The sequence below is a fragment of the Oryctolagus cuniculus genome, chromosome 16, assembly GCF_051225735.1.
Source record: "Oryctolagus cuniculus isolate XC-2025 breed Fujian yellow rabbit chromosome 16, ASM5122573v1, whole genome shotgun sequence".
Classification (NCBI taxonomy): Eukaryota; Metazoa; Chordata; class Mammalia; order Lagomorpha; family Leporidae; genus Oryctolagus; species Oryctolagus cuniculus.
Window position 1 is genome coordinate 84197098 of NC_142882.1, and position 16476 is coordinate 84213573.

Sequence of the window (16476 nt, forward strand, 5' to 3'; positions counted from 1 at the left end):
ATGAGATTGGACATGCACATCATTACGCCTTACCTTAGCTCTGGAGGAACTGACGTTCTCCATATTTTCAATGCTGCAGATGCAGTTCTGTGAAACTTTGCGGCAAGCCACTCTGATATAATCCCAGAAGCTCCGAGGACTTTCATAGCCAAACCAGGTGACTTGACCTTCAAAACATAAATTGCAATATGAAAATAAAGCAGAAGAAAACTAAACTAGCTGATTCAAAGTTAAAAAAAATAAAACTGTGAAATAGAAAGGGCAATAGAGCATGGAAAGGAAACTGATGGAGGCATCCCAGAGCCTTCAACCTCACCCTGTTCCTCTTTAGTTTGTTGGGCTACTTTATTTACTCAACAATAAAATCAAATTGAATGAAATACAAAGAGACTTGACACTTAAACACTTTGAAATTTAATACACTATTATTTAATTTAGTCCTCTGATAGTGCACAGAAAACCATCCTTGTGGTTCTAGGTAAACATTAATTTAAATGTCACCAGTTGGATTACAACTTTTTTCTACTTAAATGGGAAAACTGGCCTAACTCTTTTCTTCCTCTTCATAGGGATATGTCAAGAAAATCGAACAATGTATGGTTTATACAAGGAAAGATACCAATTTGCATCCTGTATTCACTGATCATTCACAACCATCTACCCAATCATTCTCATCTATAAAGCTCCCCTCCAAATGTCACTCATTTGCTATCTTCTAGTCACAACCCATGAAAACTCTTCAGGTATTTAACATCGTAATCTCTGAGATTTGGTTAACTATGTATCTGTTCATGATAAAATGTTCTATTATATCCTTATATTAGTACTGATATTTCTATGTAGGACTCTGAGTCTTAGGTTCATGGGAACTATTTTGTATACTTTGTATTTTTTCTAAGATTTATTTATCTGAGAGGCAGAGTGAGAGACAAATGCAGAGAGAAAGATCATCTATCCATGCATGGTTCACTCCTCAAACACTTGCAAGAGCTGAGGCTGGGCCAGGCTGAAGCCACAAGCCAGGAACTCCATGCAGTCTCCTACGTGGGTGGCAGGAACACAAGTATTTGGGTTATCACCCATCACCTGCTGGATGAATTAGCAGACAGCTGGATTGGAAACAGAAGTTGGACCCAACCCCAGGCATCTTGACAGGGGATGTGGGCATCCCAGCTTAACCCACTGCACCATAACATCCATCTCCCATTAAGTATCATCTTGGAAACCTTCTTCAGTTCTCCGGAATTACTAGTCTTATCTTAGTAATTTATTTATTTATTTATTTATTTTTTTGTGACAGGCAGAGTGGACAGTGAGAGAGAGAGACAGAGAGAAAGGTCTTATTTTACCGTTGTTTCACCCTCCAATGGCCACTGCGCCAGCACACTGCGCTGATCCAAAGCCAGGAGCCAGGTGCCTCTCCTGCTCTCCCATGTGGGTGCAGGGCCCAAGGTCTTGGGCCATCCTCCACTGTACTCCCGGGCCACAGCAGAGAGCTGGCCTGGAAGAGGGGCAACCTGGACAGAATCTGGCGCCCTGACAGGGACTGGAACCTGGGGTTCCGGCCCTGCAGGCAGAGGATTAGCCTTGTGAGCCACAGCGCCGGCCTATTTATTTAATCTTAATATAAAAAGATTTGCTTCCATATTTTTAAATGTGTGCTTGTTCATTTTGAATTATTTTTTTATCTCAAATCTTCCTTCCTCAATAAACACTTCTTTGCAACAACATCAGAAGTATCCTTGTGGAGGCGCCGTGGCTCACTAGGCTTATCCTCCGCCTTGCGGCGCCGGCACACCAGGTTCCAGTCCCGGTTGGGACGCCAGATTCTGTCCCGGTTGCCCCTCTTCCAGGCCAGCTCTCTGCTGTGGCCAGGGAGTGCAGTGGAGGATGGCCCAAGTGCTTGGGCCCTGCACCCGCATGGGAGACCAGGAGAAGCACCTGGCTCCTGCCATCGGATCAGCGCGGTGCACCGGCTGCAGCGCGCTGGCTGTGGTGGCCATTGGAGGGTGAACCAACGGCAAAAGGAAAACCTTTCTCTCTGTCTCTCTCTCTTACTGTCCACTCTGCCTCTCAAAAAAACAAAAAAACAAAAACAAAAAAACTGTTTATGGCTGGTCTGGCCCCAAACTGAAGCATCAAAATCCTGAGAAAGTCCAGATATTGGTATTTTCATAACAATCATTCCTGATGATGCTTTTATGGCCAATCACCCAATCACAACCTGGCCAGTCATGACAGATCACAGCTGATTATCGCCCAGGACGTCTGCAAGGTCTCCTCCTCCAAGAAGCCTTACATGGCCTCCAGGTTCAGTCTAGTGTTGGCACAGCACCCCACATTCATTCTTCCTCCTTATAACTGTTTATTTTCTGGACTGTCTCATTTACTAGCTGATAATGTCAACACAGTAGGGATTGTGTTGTTATACCAATCCCCAACACTTGACATGGTGTTTGGCTGAGAGTAATCATTCAATAGATAGCTGTTGAACAAATGAATTGGTAAATCAGCATAAAACCATTTTAATTGCAATGAACATGAAGATGTGAATTTTTAAAAATTCTGATTAGTATATTTTTATAACAGTTTTGATAATAATCTGACATGAAAGTATTCTGCACGCAAGAAAACAAGTATGTTTACCTTTGTCTATGTATAAATACACAACAGCACCTATAAATCCTTATTTAAATAACTCTATAACTCAATGTCTCTTTAAAAATCAAATCTTACTACCTACAAATAGAAATATGTAAGGATATTATTCTTACTCTGAATCTCTCCCCATCACTTGTTGTCGCTCCCCCTCTTCATGGAGGAACGACACAGGACCCTGCGCTGTTCTTTCGTCTGCTCGGCCCTCCCCGGGTTTGCTGCTGGTTCTTCCCGGGTTGGCTACTGTCCCTTCCACCTCCGTGGAAGGGCGGTTCCCCCTGGCCACTTTCCCCACTTCCGCAGGGGAGCGGCACACCGCCGGCCGGCTCTCTCTCGGGGGCTGCACAGGTGTTCCTTCAGATGTTCCCCTTAGATGTTCCTGGTGCATGCCGTCTCTCTCCTCCTTTATAGTCCTCCTCCGCCAATCCTAACTCGGCTGCCCACACGCCGAGTACGCTGCTCTCCTCCAATCAGTAGCAAGCCCCACAGTTTATTGGTTGAACTGGAGGCAGCTGTGCAGAAGCTGTTTTCTTCTCTCCCAGCGCCATATTGTGGGAGAGCAGATGCATAGAATAAGTCTTAATTCCAGTAACTTAGTCTAGTCCGAATTGCTCCCCACAGATCCCCCTTTCTTTTTATTTTTTGGCGTTGATACGCGCCTGTCTTCGGTGTCCCGCGGCACACACTCTGCTCTACTTGCTAGAGTTGCCACAGGTTCTTACAAGTCCTATCAATCAGGCAAACCGAATCCGGGTCCTCTCTTCGCCATGTTGTGAGGAGGTTTTTAGGCGCTGATGCGTGCCTGTGTTCGGTGACCTGCGGCTCACACTCTGGTCGAGCCGCCTGCTGGTGCTTACCGCCTTAATCAGGCAGACCGAATCCAAGCCTCCTAATTGCTGTATTGTGGGGAGGCCTTACTGATGTTAATTCGTGCCTGTCTTCCGTGACCTGCGGCGCATAAGCTGCTAGCCGCCCGCAGGTGCTCATCGCCTCACTTAATCAGGCAGACCGAATCCAAGCTCTCTCATTGCCATGCTGTGGGGAGGCCTTACTTCTCTATTTCTCTATCTCCAGGCATTCCTATTTCTCCCATTCCACTTCTATCTTCCAGCATTCCTATTTCTCTCACTTTACTTCTAAACTTCTATTTCTCTTATCCCTGCAGCTTCCCGGCGCCTCGCCCTGCCGGCAGCTTCACGGCTCCGCGCGGCTTCCCGGCGCCTCGCCCCGCCGGCGGGCTCCGCCCCGAGGCTGCTTCTCGGCGCCTCGCCGGCTCTGAGCCGCTTCAGCCCGCGCCTCTCTCATCTGCGCGGCTCGGCTTCGCGCGCACACTCTGCGGTTACGCGCTAGCCCCGCGTTCCCTATCTACTTGTGCCCCGCACGCTCTCTCTGCGCGCGGCAGCCTCCGTGAATCACACAGCGTCAGCTCACGTCTCTGCCACTAGCATTCAATCCAAGTTCCCCGGGCTAGCCTGGCGAATTCAACCCAGCTCACGTCTCCGCCCCACGATCTGGCTTCCCGTCCTTTGCTCCCCGGGCTAATCAGACGGATCCCAATCTGGCTTACGTTTCCGCTTCTGGTTTCAACTTTTCGCCCCCTATTCCCGGGCTAACTTGAGAATCCCAAAGTGGCTTTCGTTTCCGCCTCGGCCTGCCCCCCGCGGCTTCAATTTCCCTAACATTTTTCTCTACCCGGTATGTTTCCCCAAGCTTTCTTCCAACAATATTCCTCCCTCATTTCTCCTGGCTTCTCCCCACAGTCCGCATCCGAGTCTGTTTGTTCTAGCTTTCACTTTCGCTTTCGACCTTAGAGATTTCTCCCAGCTTCCCCCCGTAGTCCGTATCCGAATCTATGCCTAGGCTTTCAATAGCTTCATCCGGCACCCTTTTCGTCCGGCTTTTCCCTAGGCTGTTTGCTAGTCTCTCTCTCCGGTATTTTCCCAGTTCTTCCCGTTTCTTCCCTCCTAGGTTTCCTATCCGTCCTAGGTTTCCTATCCGAGTCACGGCACCATTATGTCGCTCCCCCTCTTCGTGGAGGAACGACACAGGACCCTGCGCTGTTCTTTCGTCTGCTAGGCCCTCCCCGGGTTTGCTGCTGGTTCTTCCCGGGTTGGCTACTGTCCCTTCCACCTCCGTGGAAGGGCGGTTCCCCCTGGCCACTTTCCCCACTTCCGCAGGGGAGCGGCACACCGCCGGCCGGCTCTCTCGGGGGCTGCACAGGTGTTCCTTCAGATGTTCCCCTTAGATGTTCCTGGTGCATGCCATCTCTCTCCTCCTTTATAGTCCTCCTCCGCCAATCCTAACTCGGCTGCCCACACGCCGAGTACGCTGCTCTCCTCCAATCAGTAGCAAGCCCCACAGTTTATTGGTTGAACTGGAGGCAGCTGTGCAGAAGCTGTTTACTTCTCTCCCAGCGCCATATTGTGGGAGAGCAGATGCATAGAATAAGTCTTAATTCCAGTTAACTCAGTCCAGTCCGGGCTGCTCCCCACACTTGTTTTCCTCCTTCTTGATTTTAAAGAAGTTCCAGGGGAGATGGGTGTGTGGCACAGTGGTTAAGAGGCTGCTACAATACCGCTGTCCCACAGGTTCATAGCCAAGGTTCCATACTCACTCTGGCTCCCCTCTCCAGCAGATTCTGGGAGGGAGTGGTGATTGTTCAACTAATTGGGTTCCTGCCACCCAAGATTGGGTTTCCAGATCCTACTATCAGCCTAGCCCAGTCCCAGCCATTGTAGGCATTGGGAGAGTGAGCCAGTGATGCAAGCTGGGAGTTTTCTCTTTTTATTTCCTAATTTCTCTTCTCCCCTCCCCACCATAAAAAAAAAAAAAAAAAAAAAAAGCTCCTGGTACAAGACTTCCAAATGGTTTGTCTTTAGGGCACTTTTCATGCCAACAATTTGTTGTTTGTTTGCGGGAGGAAGGGGAAGATGATGACACACCACACGATGCTTAGCAATCAAGAGCAAGGACTTAGGTGTACCTGAATGGAGGAACTGAATTAGATCACTTTCTAGCTATGTAACTGTAGGAAGTGACTTAGATTCACTCTGAGGTGTGAGCGTCTCCTGTAAGCTGAGCGTATCTGCAGCACTACCTGACAGCTGTGCTACGAGGACCAGGCAAAATCGTGTAAAGGAGATACGCAGTATAAGCTCAGGCTTCAGTGTGCATCAAGGACTAAATGAATGCCAGCTATTGCTACTGTTATTACTGTCATCACACAACTCAGTCAGGCAACCAAGAAACCCTTTACCACAAAACAAGGTGACAATGAGATGGACATGTTATGTTTTTATCCTTTACTTGCTTAGAATCTAGAGATATTTTTAAAATGTAAACCCTACTCCAACCTTTCCCCATACCAACCATTCTAAACTCAACTCCTCCAAATATTTCTGATCGCAACTGGTTTTCCTTGTTTTCTACTATTTGAGATCATTTGAGAAACTCAAAATGAAAAGTACAGCTGCAAGAAATGGAATATTATACATTGGCTGTGACCTTACACAAAAAGAGCACCCCAGTGACTCTCTGATAACTTTGAGTCTCTCTAGAAAGGGAATGTAAGAAAGAGAAGGCAGAGAAGTAGGCAGAGGAGGAGGCAACATTACTAAGCTGCTGGCAACCACCTCCAGCAGACCTATGGGTGAGGGAGGGAAAGGAGAAAGCAGAGACTGTGCCCGACCTAAAAGAACGTCCTTCTGAAGGAAACCCCCACCCTGACTGCTTTCCTACAACACGATTGCCAGCCGCCTGTGGAGTTTCACATGGCTGGGAAACACAGTTTGTTAGAAGTTTTAAAGCAGAATTATTGAAAATGAAAAAGTACAACAGAGCCCAATTTTAGAGGAGAGGAAACAAAGACATAGAAAAACTTAAGTCTAGGCTTAGGTTACAAAAGAGTGGGCAGGAAATCCTTGAGTCTCCTGCTATGGGTGGCTTCACTGTTTCCAAGGACTTTCACACAAAGGATAATGACAAGCCAAAATTACAAACTGAACAACAAAACCATTAACGGGATGGTGTTTAAGTATGACTTGAGCTGGCGCTGTGGCTCAATAGGCTAATCCTCCGCCTCTGGCGCCGGCACCCAGGGTTCTAGTCCCAGTCAGGGTGCCAGATTCTGTCCTGGTTGTTCCTCTTCCAGTCCAGCTCTCGGCTGTGGCCGGGGAGTGCAGTGGAGGATGGCCCAAGTGCTTGGGCCCTGCACCCACATGGGAGACCAGGAGAAGCACCTGGCTCCTGCCTTCGGATCAGCGCAGTGCGCTGGCCGCAGCAGCCATTGGGGGGTGAACCAACGGAAAAGGAAGACCTTTCTCTCTGTCTCTCTCTCACTGTCCTGTCAAAAAAAAAAAAAAAAAAAAAAGTATGACTCGAGGGCTTCACATAAACCAGCAGTAGCCTCACAAGCAGCTAGTATTTCTACAAGCTAGACATGAAGATGACTTGGCTTGATGCTGCCTTCCTTCCTGGTCGATGTGCATCATTTCCAAGTGGGCTCTTAATTCAAGCCACTGAACGTTCCCCACTCAGAGGCATCTGCGTTAAGAGACAGGGAATTCACCAAGCATAAAGCTCTCGTGTAAACTATTATGCTAGAATTCTATTTAAATAATTTCTGCATCTGCAAACGTCATATTTAATCGAAATGTTTTTTTTAAAGATTTATTTATTTATTTGAAAGTCAGAGTTACACAGAGAGAAGAGAGGCAGAGAGAGAGAGGTCTTCCATCTGATGGTTCACTCCCCAGTTGGCCGCAACAGCTGGAGCTGTGCCGATCCAAAGGCAGAAGCCAGAAGCTTCTTCTGGGTCTCCCACGTGGGTGCACAGGCCCAAGGACTTGGGCCATCTTCTACTGCTTTCCCAGGCCATAGCGGAGAGCTGGATGAGAAGTGAAGCAGCCGGGTCTTGAACTGGCGCCCATATGGGATGCCGGCACTTACCCACTGTGCCACAGCGCCGGCCCCTAGAAATGTTAAATCGGTTATCTGCGATATTATTTGAATATCACTTGTGCCTAAGTCACTGCGCACTTACTCCCCATATAGGACCTCCGTCCTTAATGAGCTGTACTATGAGAATACACCGCAAAAGTTGTTCTCAAACTGTACCCTACATGTTGTGTGTATGCATGCAAACTGTGGAAATCTGTACGTAACATAGAGTTGGTCCTAAACTAAAAATGAACCATAATGAAAGAGGATGGGAGAGGGAGGAGGAGGTGGGATTGGAGTCGGGGTGGGAGGTGGGTATGGGGGAAAGAACCAATATATTCCTAAAGTTGTACCTATGAAAAATACATTAATTTAATAAAAGTTTTTTAAAAAATAATAAAAATAAAATATCCCAGGCATTGCTGTGGGTTCACTAGGAGTGTCTTGGGGGACCAGGTGAGCCTTCTTTTTGTGTACATGTTAATTTTTTAATTTAATTTAAGGTGTACAGCATGTTCTCACATGTGTATACAATAATGAGAGTCACTACCGGCAAGCAAATTAACATACCCAACAATTTTGTTGTCAAAATCCTTAAGAACATCTCCTCTCCCTTTATTTTCCCTTCCTTCTCTCCCCTTTTTCCCCTTCCCTCCCTCTCATGTCTCATTTTTTTCTATATTCGCTTTATGACACCAAAACATCTTGAAGCTTCTATCATCACTTCAATTCTCCATATCTTAGAATAGACGCTGAGATTTTCACTGACTGAGGTGACAAGTGGAAATCTGATGTTCAGACACATGTTCCCAGCAACAAAGAAAAGCTGATAAAGATTCCTTACATTCTCATGTGGACTATCTCACAATCAAAGCAGGGAATATAGAAAAGGAGAGAAAGAAAGGAAGCAGGGGGAGACAAAAGGCTTGATTAATAAATCTTTAGTTAAAAAGTTTATCAGATGCCTTGCACATTTTTTGGAAGAAGATAACCTAAAATGAAGGCCTGGACTCCTTGAGAACCCAGGCATTCACACAGTCAATTGTGGATGCCAGAGGGGTCTTCATAAAGTTCATGGAAAATGTGTACTATGAGAAAAATTTGCATGGATTTCAAAAGTTTTTAGTAACAAATAAATAATTTTAGCATGAAATAAATTAATGTGTTGGATAAACCAGAAAAAGCCTATAACCAGTATTCAAAAGGAAGATTAATAAAACAAAGCCACATGTCATCATGCCTTTAAAAATACTGAAGTATTAACTACTCCCAAGATAATTTCATTTCCTTTAAAAGTAACTATAAAAGCAAGTCAAATAGCAAGAAGCTGACTACCTATATCCCAGAGAAATTTTATTCCAAAGAAGCGATAAGCTGTCACTAACAAGTCTCTTTAAAGCTCTTAATGAGTACAAGTATGTACCATAGGTGCTATACTAAGTTTCTTAGAAGTTGACTTTTACCAATGACAAACGGGCTTTGTAAAAACATTTTTTACCCAGCACTCCAACTCCAACTCACTGCAGGCACAAAAATAAGTGGTGAAAAGTTCATCAGACTGAAGACAATCTGCTACTGACCAGCCCTGTGTTACCTTTCCCACTGAACTGCCTCATTTTTATCATCTGAAAACTGCCTGTGATCTCTAGGGTCCACAGTTACTCTAAAATTCCTCTCCCACATTCCGTAAGTGAAACTGCTATTTAAATCCCTTAATATGTCTGTGCTTTGCTTCTATCTTATTTTATGGCCAGAATGAAACCGTCTAAGAACAGGAACCTAAATTTCTAAAGTGGCTCTCCACTAAGCAGTGGCATATGACTCATCATCTTTTCATGACAATATGAAATATAAATGAATCTGTTAAGTGACTTTCTTTCTCCACCATTTGGAACAATGCTTAGCTATGTGAAATAATAAATGAAAAACTGTCCCCATCAACTTTAGCTCTGTTAATGTTATAAGATTTATACATGGTTTTTTTTCACAATGTGCATCTTCCATTGACTTTTAAGCCTCTTCATATGCATAGATTTCCAAGTTTTTCTGCAGAAAATAAATTTATCCTTTATTCAATTTTCCACAAACTTATTGAAGTACTCCCAACAACATGTTGCCTGGGAGTTGCTTTTCATGTGGATAACCAGCAAAAAATAAGCTGCTCCCACCGAATTTTAATAAATTTGTATCAATGCAAAACTGTTCAGATACTTAAAGGGGGTTGGTTACTAATCGACTTGATTTCCCACTGTATTAACATTTAGATATTTAACCTCTATTTTTCACTTTAAATGTTGTAGCAACAATCCTAAATTTCTCACTGCTAATTTGAAAAACCAGTGTACTATTCCTCACTATTCTTCTTACTCATTAACCAGAGAAGATTTCCATTTCTGTAAGAGATCTGAATCTTTTCCTTTAAAAAGTAAAGTACTATTATTAGGTGAGGTTTGCAGTCATTAGCCCACTCAGTTTTGAAGGTTAAATGTTGACTATGATTTAATTTCCTAATTAAAAGACCTTCTTACTGATCTTACACAAATGTAAACACTTAAAAATAATTTCAGTCACACTTCCAACGGACTCTGAAGAAGCCAGAATCTGGGTGAGCCACCCCACCGGCCCCTCCCTATCAGCTCTGCCTGAGGTTCAGGCCACCCCCAGCCAATCATTTGGCCACCATAAATCACAATCATTTGTCTAAGATGTGTGCATTTGTTACGGCCCCTCTAATGTCTAGTTTATTGATCAGGAATTCATCACAAATATGTACAAGTATCGCAAGTATGATCTACACCGTAAAAATCAGTCCAATCTTATTCTTAGATTAAGATAACTTGGCAGGCGCCATAACTCACTTGGCTAATCCTCCGCCTGCGGTGCCAGCACCCGGGCTCTAGTCCCAGTTGGGGCGCCAGATTCTGTCCTAGTTGCTCCTCTTCCTGTCCTGCTCTCTGTTGTGGCCCGGGAGTGCAGTGGAGGATGGCCCAAGTGCTTGGGCCCTGCACCCGCATGGGAGACCAGGAGGAAGCACCTTGCTCCTGGCCTCAGCGGGTGGACCAACAGAAGAAAGACCTTTTTCTCTGTCTCTCTCTCTCACTAACTCTGCCTGTCCAAAAAAAAAAAAAAAAAAAAAAGGAAGAAAGAAAGAAAGAAAAAAGATAACTAGGCTCACACCAAAAATTTGAAAAGTGAATTGACTTAATAAGCTAAAATTGTTTTACTCAGTAATCTTGCCAGTTCTCCAGAGTACAAAGGTTTTGGGTTTTTTTTTCTTCTACCAGCATTAACATAAAAGCTAAAATACTGGCATATGGAACCTAAAGCTGAAGGCTAAAGCACATTCACATCACGTGTAGCTCCACAAAACTGTGCATTTTGTTACAGAAGTACAGAACAACAAACACACAGGAAATCGCTTTAAAATATTACTGGTAGAAATCAGGATTAAAGAAGTAAAAACCTTTTTCTACTTTTTATCCTTTGTCCTACTGCCCTGTTTCAATGTTTTGAAACAATGACTATGCATTTCTTTCCTAACTAACAAGTGTAACAGAAGGCTAGCTCCAACATACAGAGGCCCAGCAGGGTTTTGCCCATAGCAGGGACTCAATTCAAAAGGTTCTGAGTAAGTAAACAAAGGCATGCCCTCTGGCTAGGAGAAAGGAACTAAGAAAGGCATTCCCACTAAGGGTTCAAGGACAGGCAAAGCAGTTATTAGTGAGGATGCTCATCTCTGTTCTACTGAGTGACTGGAAAATTCACACAGCTCTCTTGGGCCCCTAGTTGGCATGTAACACAAGTATTATTACACACCACTTACAGAATCAAGGAAATAATGAGTAAATCTTGTCTCATCAAGAGTTATAGTAAAATTCAATTAACACTGATATGCATGATTAGTAACACAGTAATTAAAATCATAGAAACTTAGAAATACACAGGATCACATGGGAAATGAAAAAGAGCAAACAGACTATTATATTGTGGTTTTACAAAGAATTTTAATTTTTTAAAGATCTATTTTATTTATTTGAAAGTGTTACAGAGAGAGGTACAGACAGAGCTAGATAGAGGTCTTCCATCTACTGGGTCATTCCCAGATGGCCACCAACAGCCAGAATGAGCCCATCCCAAGCCAGGGATGGCTTCAGCTTCTTCAGGGTCTCCCATGTGGGTACAGGAGTCCAAGCACTTGGGCCATCCTCTGCTGCTTTTCCAGGTGCACTAAAAGGGAGCTGGATTGGAAGTGGAGCAGCTGGGATTGGAACCAGCACCCATATGGGATGCCAGTGTGCTGCAGGCTGGGGCTTTAACCCTCTATACCACAGCACTGGCCCTGAGATTTTAATTTTTAAACTTAGCATAAGCATCCCTGTGCCCTCTGGGTTTGTTTGTTTCTTTTTTTACTGGAAAGCTTTGAGAAATCCATGCAATGTACTAAAAAAGATCACTTAACTGACACAGCTCAGTGGCAGGAGATAGCACCAGCACACAGTACCTGGAGGAAATATCTGAGAATGAGCCAGCCATCTGCAACTTTGGGAAACCTCTTTAAAAAAATAAACAACAATGACAACACACAGATATTTAGGACAGCTGCCTTCAAATTTACAATTCTAAACTGAACAGACCAAACAGGATGGTCACACATAATCTAGTGGTATACACTACATTATAAAAAGATAAATGAGGCACTGAAACTTGTAGGGGGTCAGCGCTATGGTGGAGTGGGTAAAGCCTCCGCCTGCAGTGCCAGCATCCCATATGGGCACCAGTTCGAGATCCAGCTGCTCCACTTCCGGTCCAGCTCTCTGCTATGGCCTGGGAAAGCAGTACAAAATGGCCCAAGTTCTTGTGCTCCTACACACACATGAGAGACCTGGAAGAGGCTCCTGTCTTCAGATCGGCACAGCTCTGGTAGTTGCGGCCAACTGGGGAGTGAACAAGCAGATCGAAGACCTCTCTCTCTGCCTCTCCTTCTCTCTCTGTGTAACTGGCTTTCAAATAAATAAATAAATCTTAAAAAAAAAAAAAAGAAAGAAAGTTGTAATGCATCTGGGATAAGCACTATGTATAGAAAATGTAAATCCTTAACTTTGCTGCTGCCTAGTCACCTTCCTCCCAAATAATAATATAATTACCAAATGAGAAAGTGGCCATTATTTCCAAGGGACCCAAGGCTTACTTCTTTTAGAAAGAGGTCTTAGGTGCAATTGAAATGAACCAAAGGGAAACAGGATTTTACCATGAATAAGCTTAGAAAAACAATTCAGCAAGAACAAATCAATTTCCAAAATGTTTTGTTCAGGAACAAGATTTATTCAAATGCAGCACTGGAATCATACCACATACAGTCACATTAGGTGCTGAGTTTCTGAAGCCTCCGCTTGAAGACGTGTGCACTCAGACGGACACGCAACAGCTGAGCACTCAAAATGCCAAAGATGCAGCATTTCCTTACTCAAACACATACAGTTTTCAAAATAAGTATCTGAAAATAAATGTAACTTTGTATTCTTACTAGTCAAAATTAGCCCTCATACAGAAAAGATTGCGACCACTGCTTTAAACAAATAAGTTTGCCTTGATAAAACTAACTACAACTCTAATTCAGGAATATGATATTTATTCTTCCATATTCTTCACGTCAGTCCTGTTCCAACTTCAGCTTTCTATTCATTTCTATGCTTTTGGTGATTAAACTATGTTATCATGATTGATATAATTCAATAAGTAATAGCAATTATTCAGAAAGTGAATATTATTCTAATTTTCTCTGTGTGTGTGTATGTGTGGATATTTTTCTAATAAAGTTGCAGACAGATGCCTTTATTTTCAAATGTGCTAGGATGGATTTTATTGAAAGACCTCCCAGATCAATCAATCTGTAACCCAACTGCCATCTGTGAGGCAAATGACAAAACTAATTAATAGTTATCAGATCAGAATATATACTTTTCACAAATTTTTTCTCTTTAAGTTGGCAATATCAGAATATACTCTGTTCTGTTAATGCAAATTCTTGTATAAAATTTTCCATCTTCAACCTTACATTTCTATATGAGAAAAATTATTGAAAGAAGCAACATTTGCAATTGCATCATGTGCTGTAATTCAGCCAACACTGAAACAATATCATCCTTTCTATGTGACCATTTTTCATCTTTGAACAAGTTCTGAAATTAAGATACAGTATTATATATAATCTTTTAAACTTTCAAAGATTGTTTTAAAGTGTCATTTAAAATTAGATGGAAGGTATGTAAGAAAAAAACTTTGTTCAATAATAATTTTAAAAACAGTGAGCATCTAAATCATGTATTTGAATGTTTAAAAGTCTTAATAATTTTAAAGAGAAGAAAGGTAGGAAGGATTTTAATAAAATAAAAATATTAGATCACATTAACATGGTAATTGACTAAATTAACCTAAATAGGGCTAACTATTAATGGATTGAAATTAATTCTTCCCATAAAATTATTTGAATTTATGACTAAGAGTAAAAAGAACAATTTTAAGTTACAACAAATACATCTGAATTAAGGAGTCACACTTCAATTTCTTAGAAAAATCATAAAAACTATAATAGATATTAAAAGGTAAGCGTAAAAACAGTACAAACATACATAAATATCAGGCACTCAAAATTCTAACATAAAAGAGATCTTCATAAAGCTCATGGAAAACATGAATTATGAAAACTCGTATTCATGTCTCGGTTTTGCAACAAAATGAACTTTTAAAAAAGTTCAAAATTTTCCAAGAATTTCTTGAAGTTCCCTTGTACTTCGACGATTTCTTAATCACATGGCATAAATTAGAAAGAGCAAAGGCTACATCAGAATGGGAACTAGAACCATATCTCTAATAAAGTAGCTACCAAAGACTATTTTTCTTAATTTCCTTTCCTATCTGTTTTCCTCAGATAACAATACCATAAATTTATAAACAATTTTGAGAAAAAACAATTCACTGAAATTACAAAATCGCAAAAACATAGGAACTGACATGACGATACCTTTCAGAAATGCACAAAGTCCACTAAATTGTGCAATTTTCCTTTGTTCTATAAAATGAGAAACATCTTCTTTAAATGAGCAATATTACAGCCATAAAGTGACCAAAGCTGATGTTGAATTTATTTAACAACAAAATTAACAAGAAAACAACTTTCCAGGACTGAAAATGAAGCCTTGATGTGGCAAACACAGTCATAGTAAATTGGTCTACGCTAGTTTGCAACAATTGCAAAGTCAAACTGCAAATGTCCTGATATTTTTTTTCTGGCACAAACTCAAAGAGCTCAAAGAGAGAAATAGAGAGAAGGACAAACTACTATCAGAGAACATCAATTCACGTTCAAGCCACAAAACTTTGTCACCCAGGAGAATCAAACATTTCCCTAACTCTCCTGTACACTCAAAAGATCTTGGACAAATTTATCAACAGTAATCTTTATGTACAAAGTTTCATTATATTTTCTTCTTTGAAAGAATTTCCCCTTAGAAAACAAATCTAAATTTTGAATAATCTGATTTGAAGGAGTTTTGTAAGTGAAGTTCAAACAAAATAAGTAAAAAAGATTCTCCAGGGTAATAAAATTTAAAACCATTATTAAATCTCCCATTCTGTAAATAAGTAAATATTTAAATTGGGGGATTAAAATGCCCTTCTTGGAAATCCTTGACTCGTTGTAAAATATAAAGATTAGTTTGCCTGTATTTCCTAAGGAGTAAAAACATTTAAAATGTTTTTCTTTTTACCCAAAAATGCCTACAGCAAACATTACAATGATTAGGAGTATTATGAAAATTACATGACTCAAATAGACGCACACAAGTGTGTGAAAGTTGTGTTTTAAAATTTAGTACATTCAAAATTATACTAAAAAGCTAAGAAAAATATTTCAGATGTCTTCAATCAGAAACCATAAACTCAAATGAAAAATAAGTTAAAAAGTAAATAATAAACTACCCATAGTAATCACGTGAAAAGAATAGCATGGGGGTGCAGGGGAAGGTCATTATTAATCAAAATGGGCTGCATAAAAACTAGCCGAATATGATACAAATAATTTATTTTTTTCTTGTTCTAGTGTGAATTAAAGGTATTTAAGGCACAAAATAAACAGGCAGAAGTGATAAACAGGAAAAAATAATAAGATGAAAGTATTTCTGACTTCATCTGCAAATAAATACAAATTAAAATAACAAGATACTTATATATTACACATTAGAAGGCCAAAGAGGACATTTCACCCCCATCAAACTTAGAATAAGACATGGGAAAAATAATCATCTATACATTATTGTGGGACAACTTTTCTGAAAAGCTAAATACTCTAAAGCTAAAATGTATATGCCCTTTGATTTCAGTAACTATAAGAACTCATAAGGTATTGGTATAATTGGTATAAATTCTAAAGAAATTAGAAATACATTAAGATAAATGTTCAGTGACATATTACAGCATGTTTAAGAAAATCAAACTTTGAGAAAAAGTCAACTGGAAATAAATTACGGTTCATTCACACAAAGAATTTCTGTAGCTGCTAAAAATGAAATGGAAATAGATCCAAGAGTACAGAAAACAGGCAGAAACAAGAACTTATACATGAACATTTATAGCAGCATTATTCAGAAAAACAGAAACAATATAAATGTCCACTAGTTGATCTGAACAGATGCACAAAATGTGGTATTATCCATATAATAAAATACCACTCAGCCATAAAAGGGACAAGGTACTGAAACACGCTACAACATGAATGAACCTTGGAACCATTAAGCTAAGTGAAACACACACAAAAGGTTCGCTATTTTATGATCCCATTTATATGCAATATCCAGAATAACAGAAGCCATGGGAGCAGAGTGG

At 41.3% G+C, this 16476-nt stretch overlaps 2 protein-coding genes across 7 annotated transcripts in view; one reads left to right on the top strand and one right to left on the bottom strand.

Moving 5' to 3' along the window:
- RUNDC3B (RUN domain containing 3B) overlaps positions 1-16476 on the bottom strand; it is a 173409-nt gene that overhangs the window by 120193 nt on the left and 36740 nt on the right. For all 6 annotated transcript variants that reach the window (XM_002713831.6, XM_002713833.6, XM_017344326.4 and 3 more), the window contains one exon: positions 34-167. In XM_002713831.6, coding sequence (XP_002713877.1) covers positions 34-167 — 134 coding nt within the window. The remainder of the gene's footprint in view (positions 1-33; positions 168-16476) is intronic.
- The window catches only part of ABCB1 (ATP binding cassette subfamily B member 1), a 199871-nt gene that overhangs the window by 14795 nt on the left and 168600 nt on the right, over positions 1-16476 (top strand). The gene's annotated exons all lie outside the window — the stretch shown is intronic.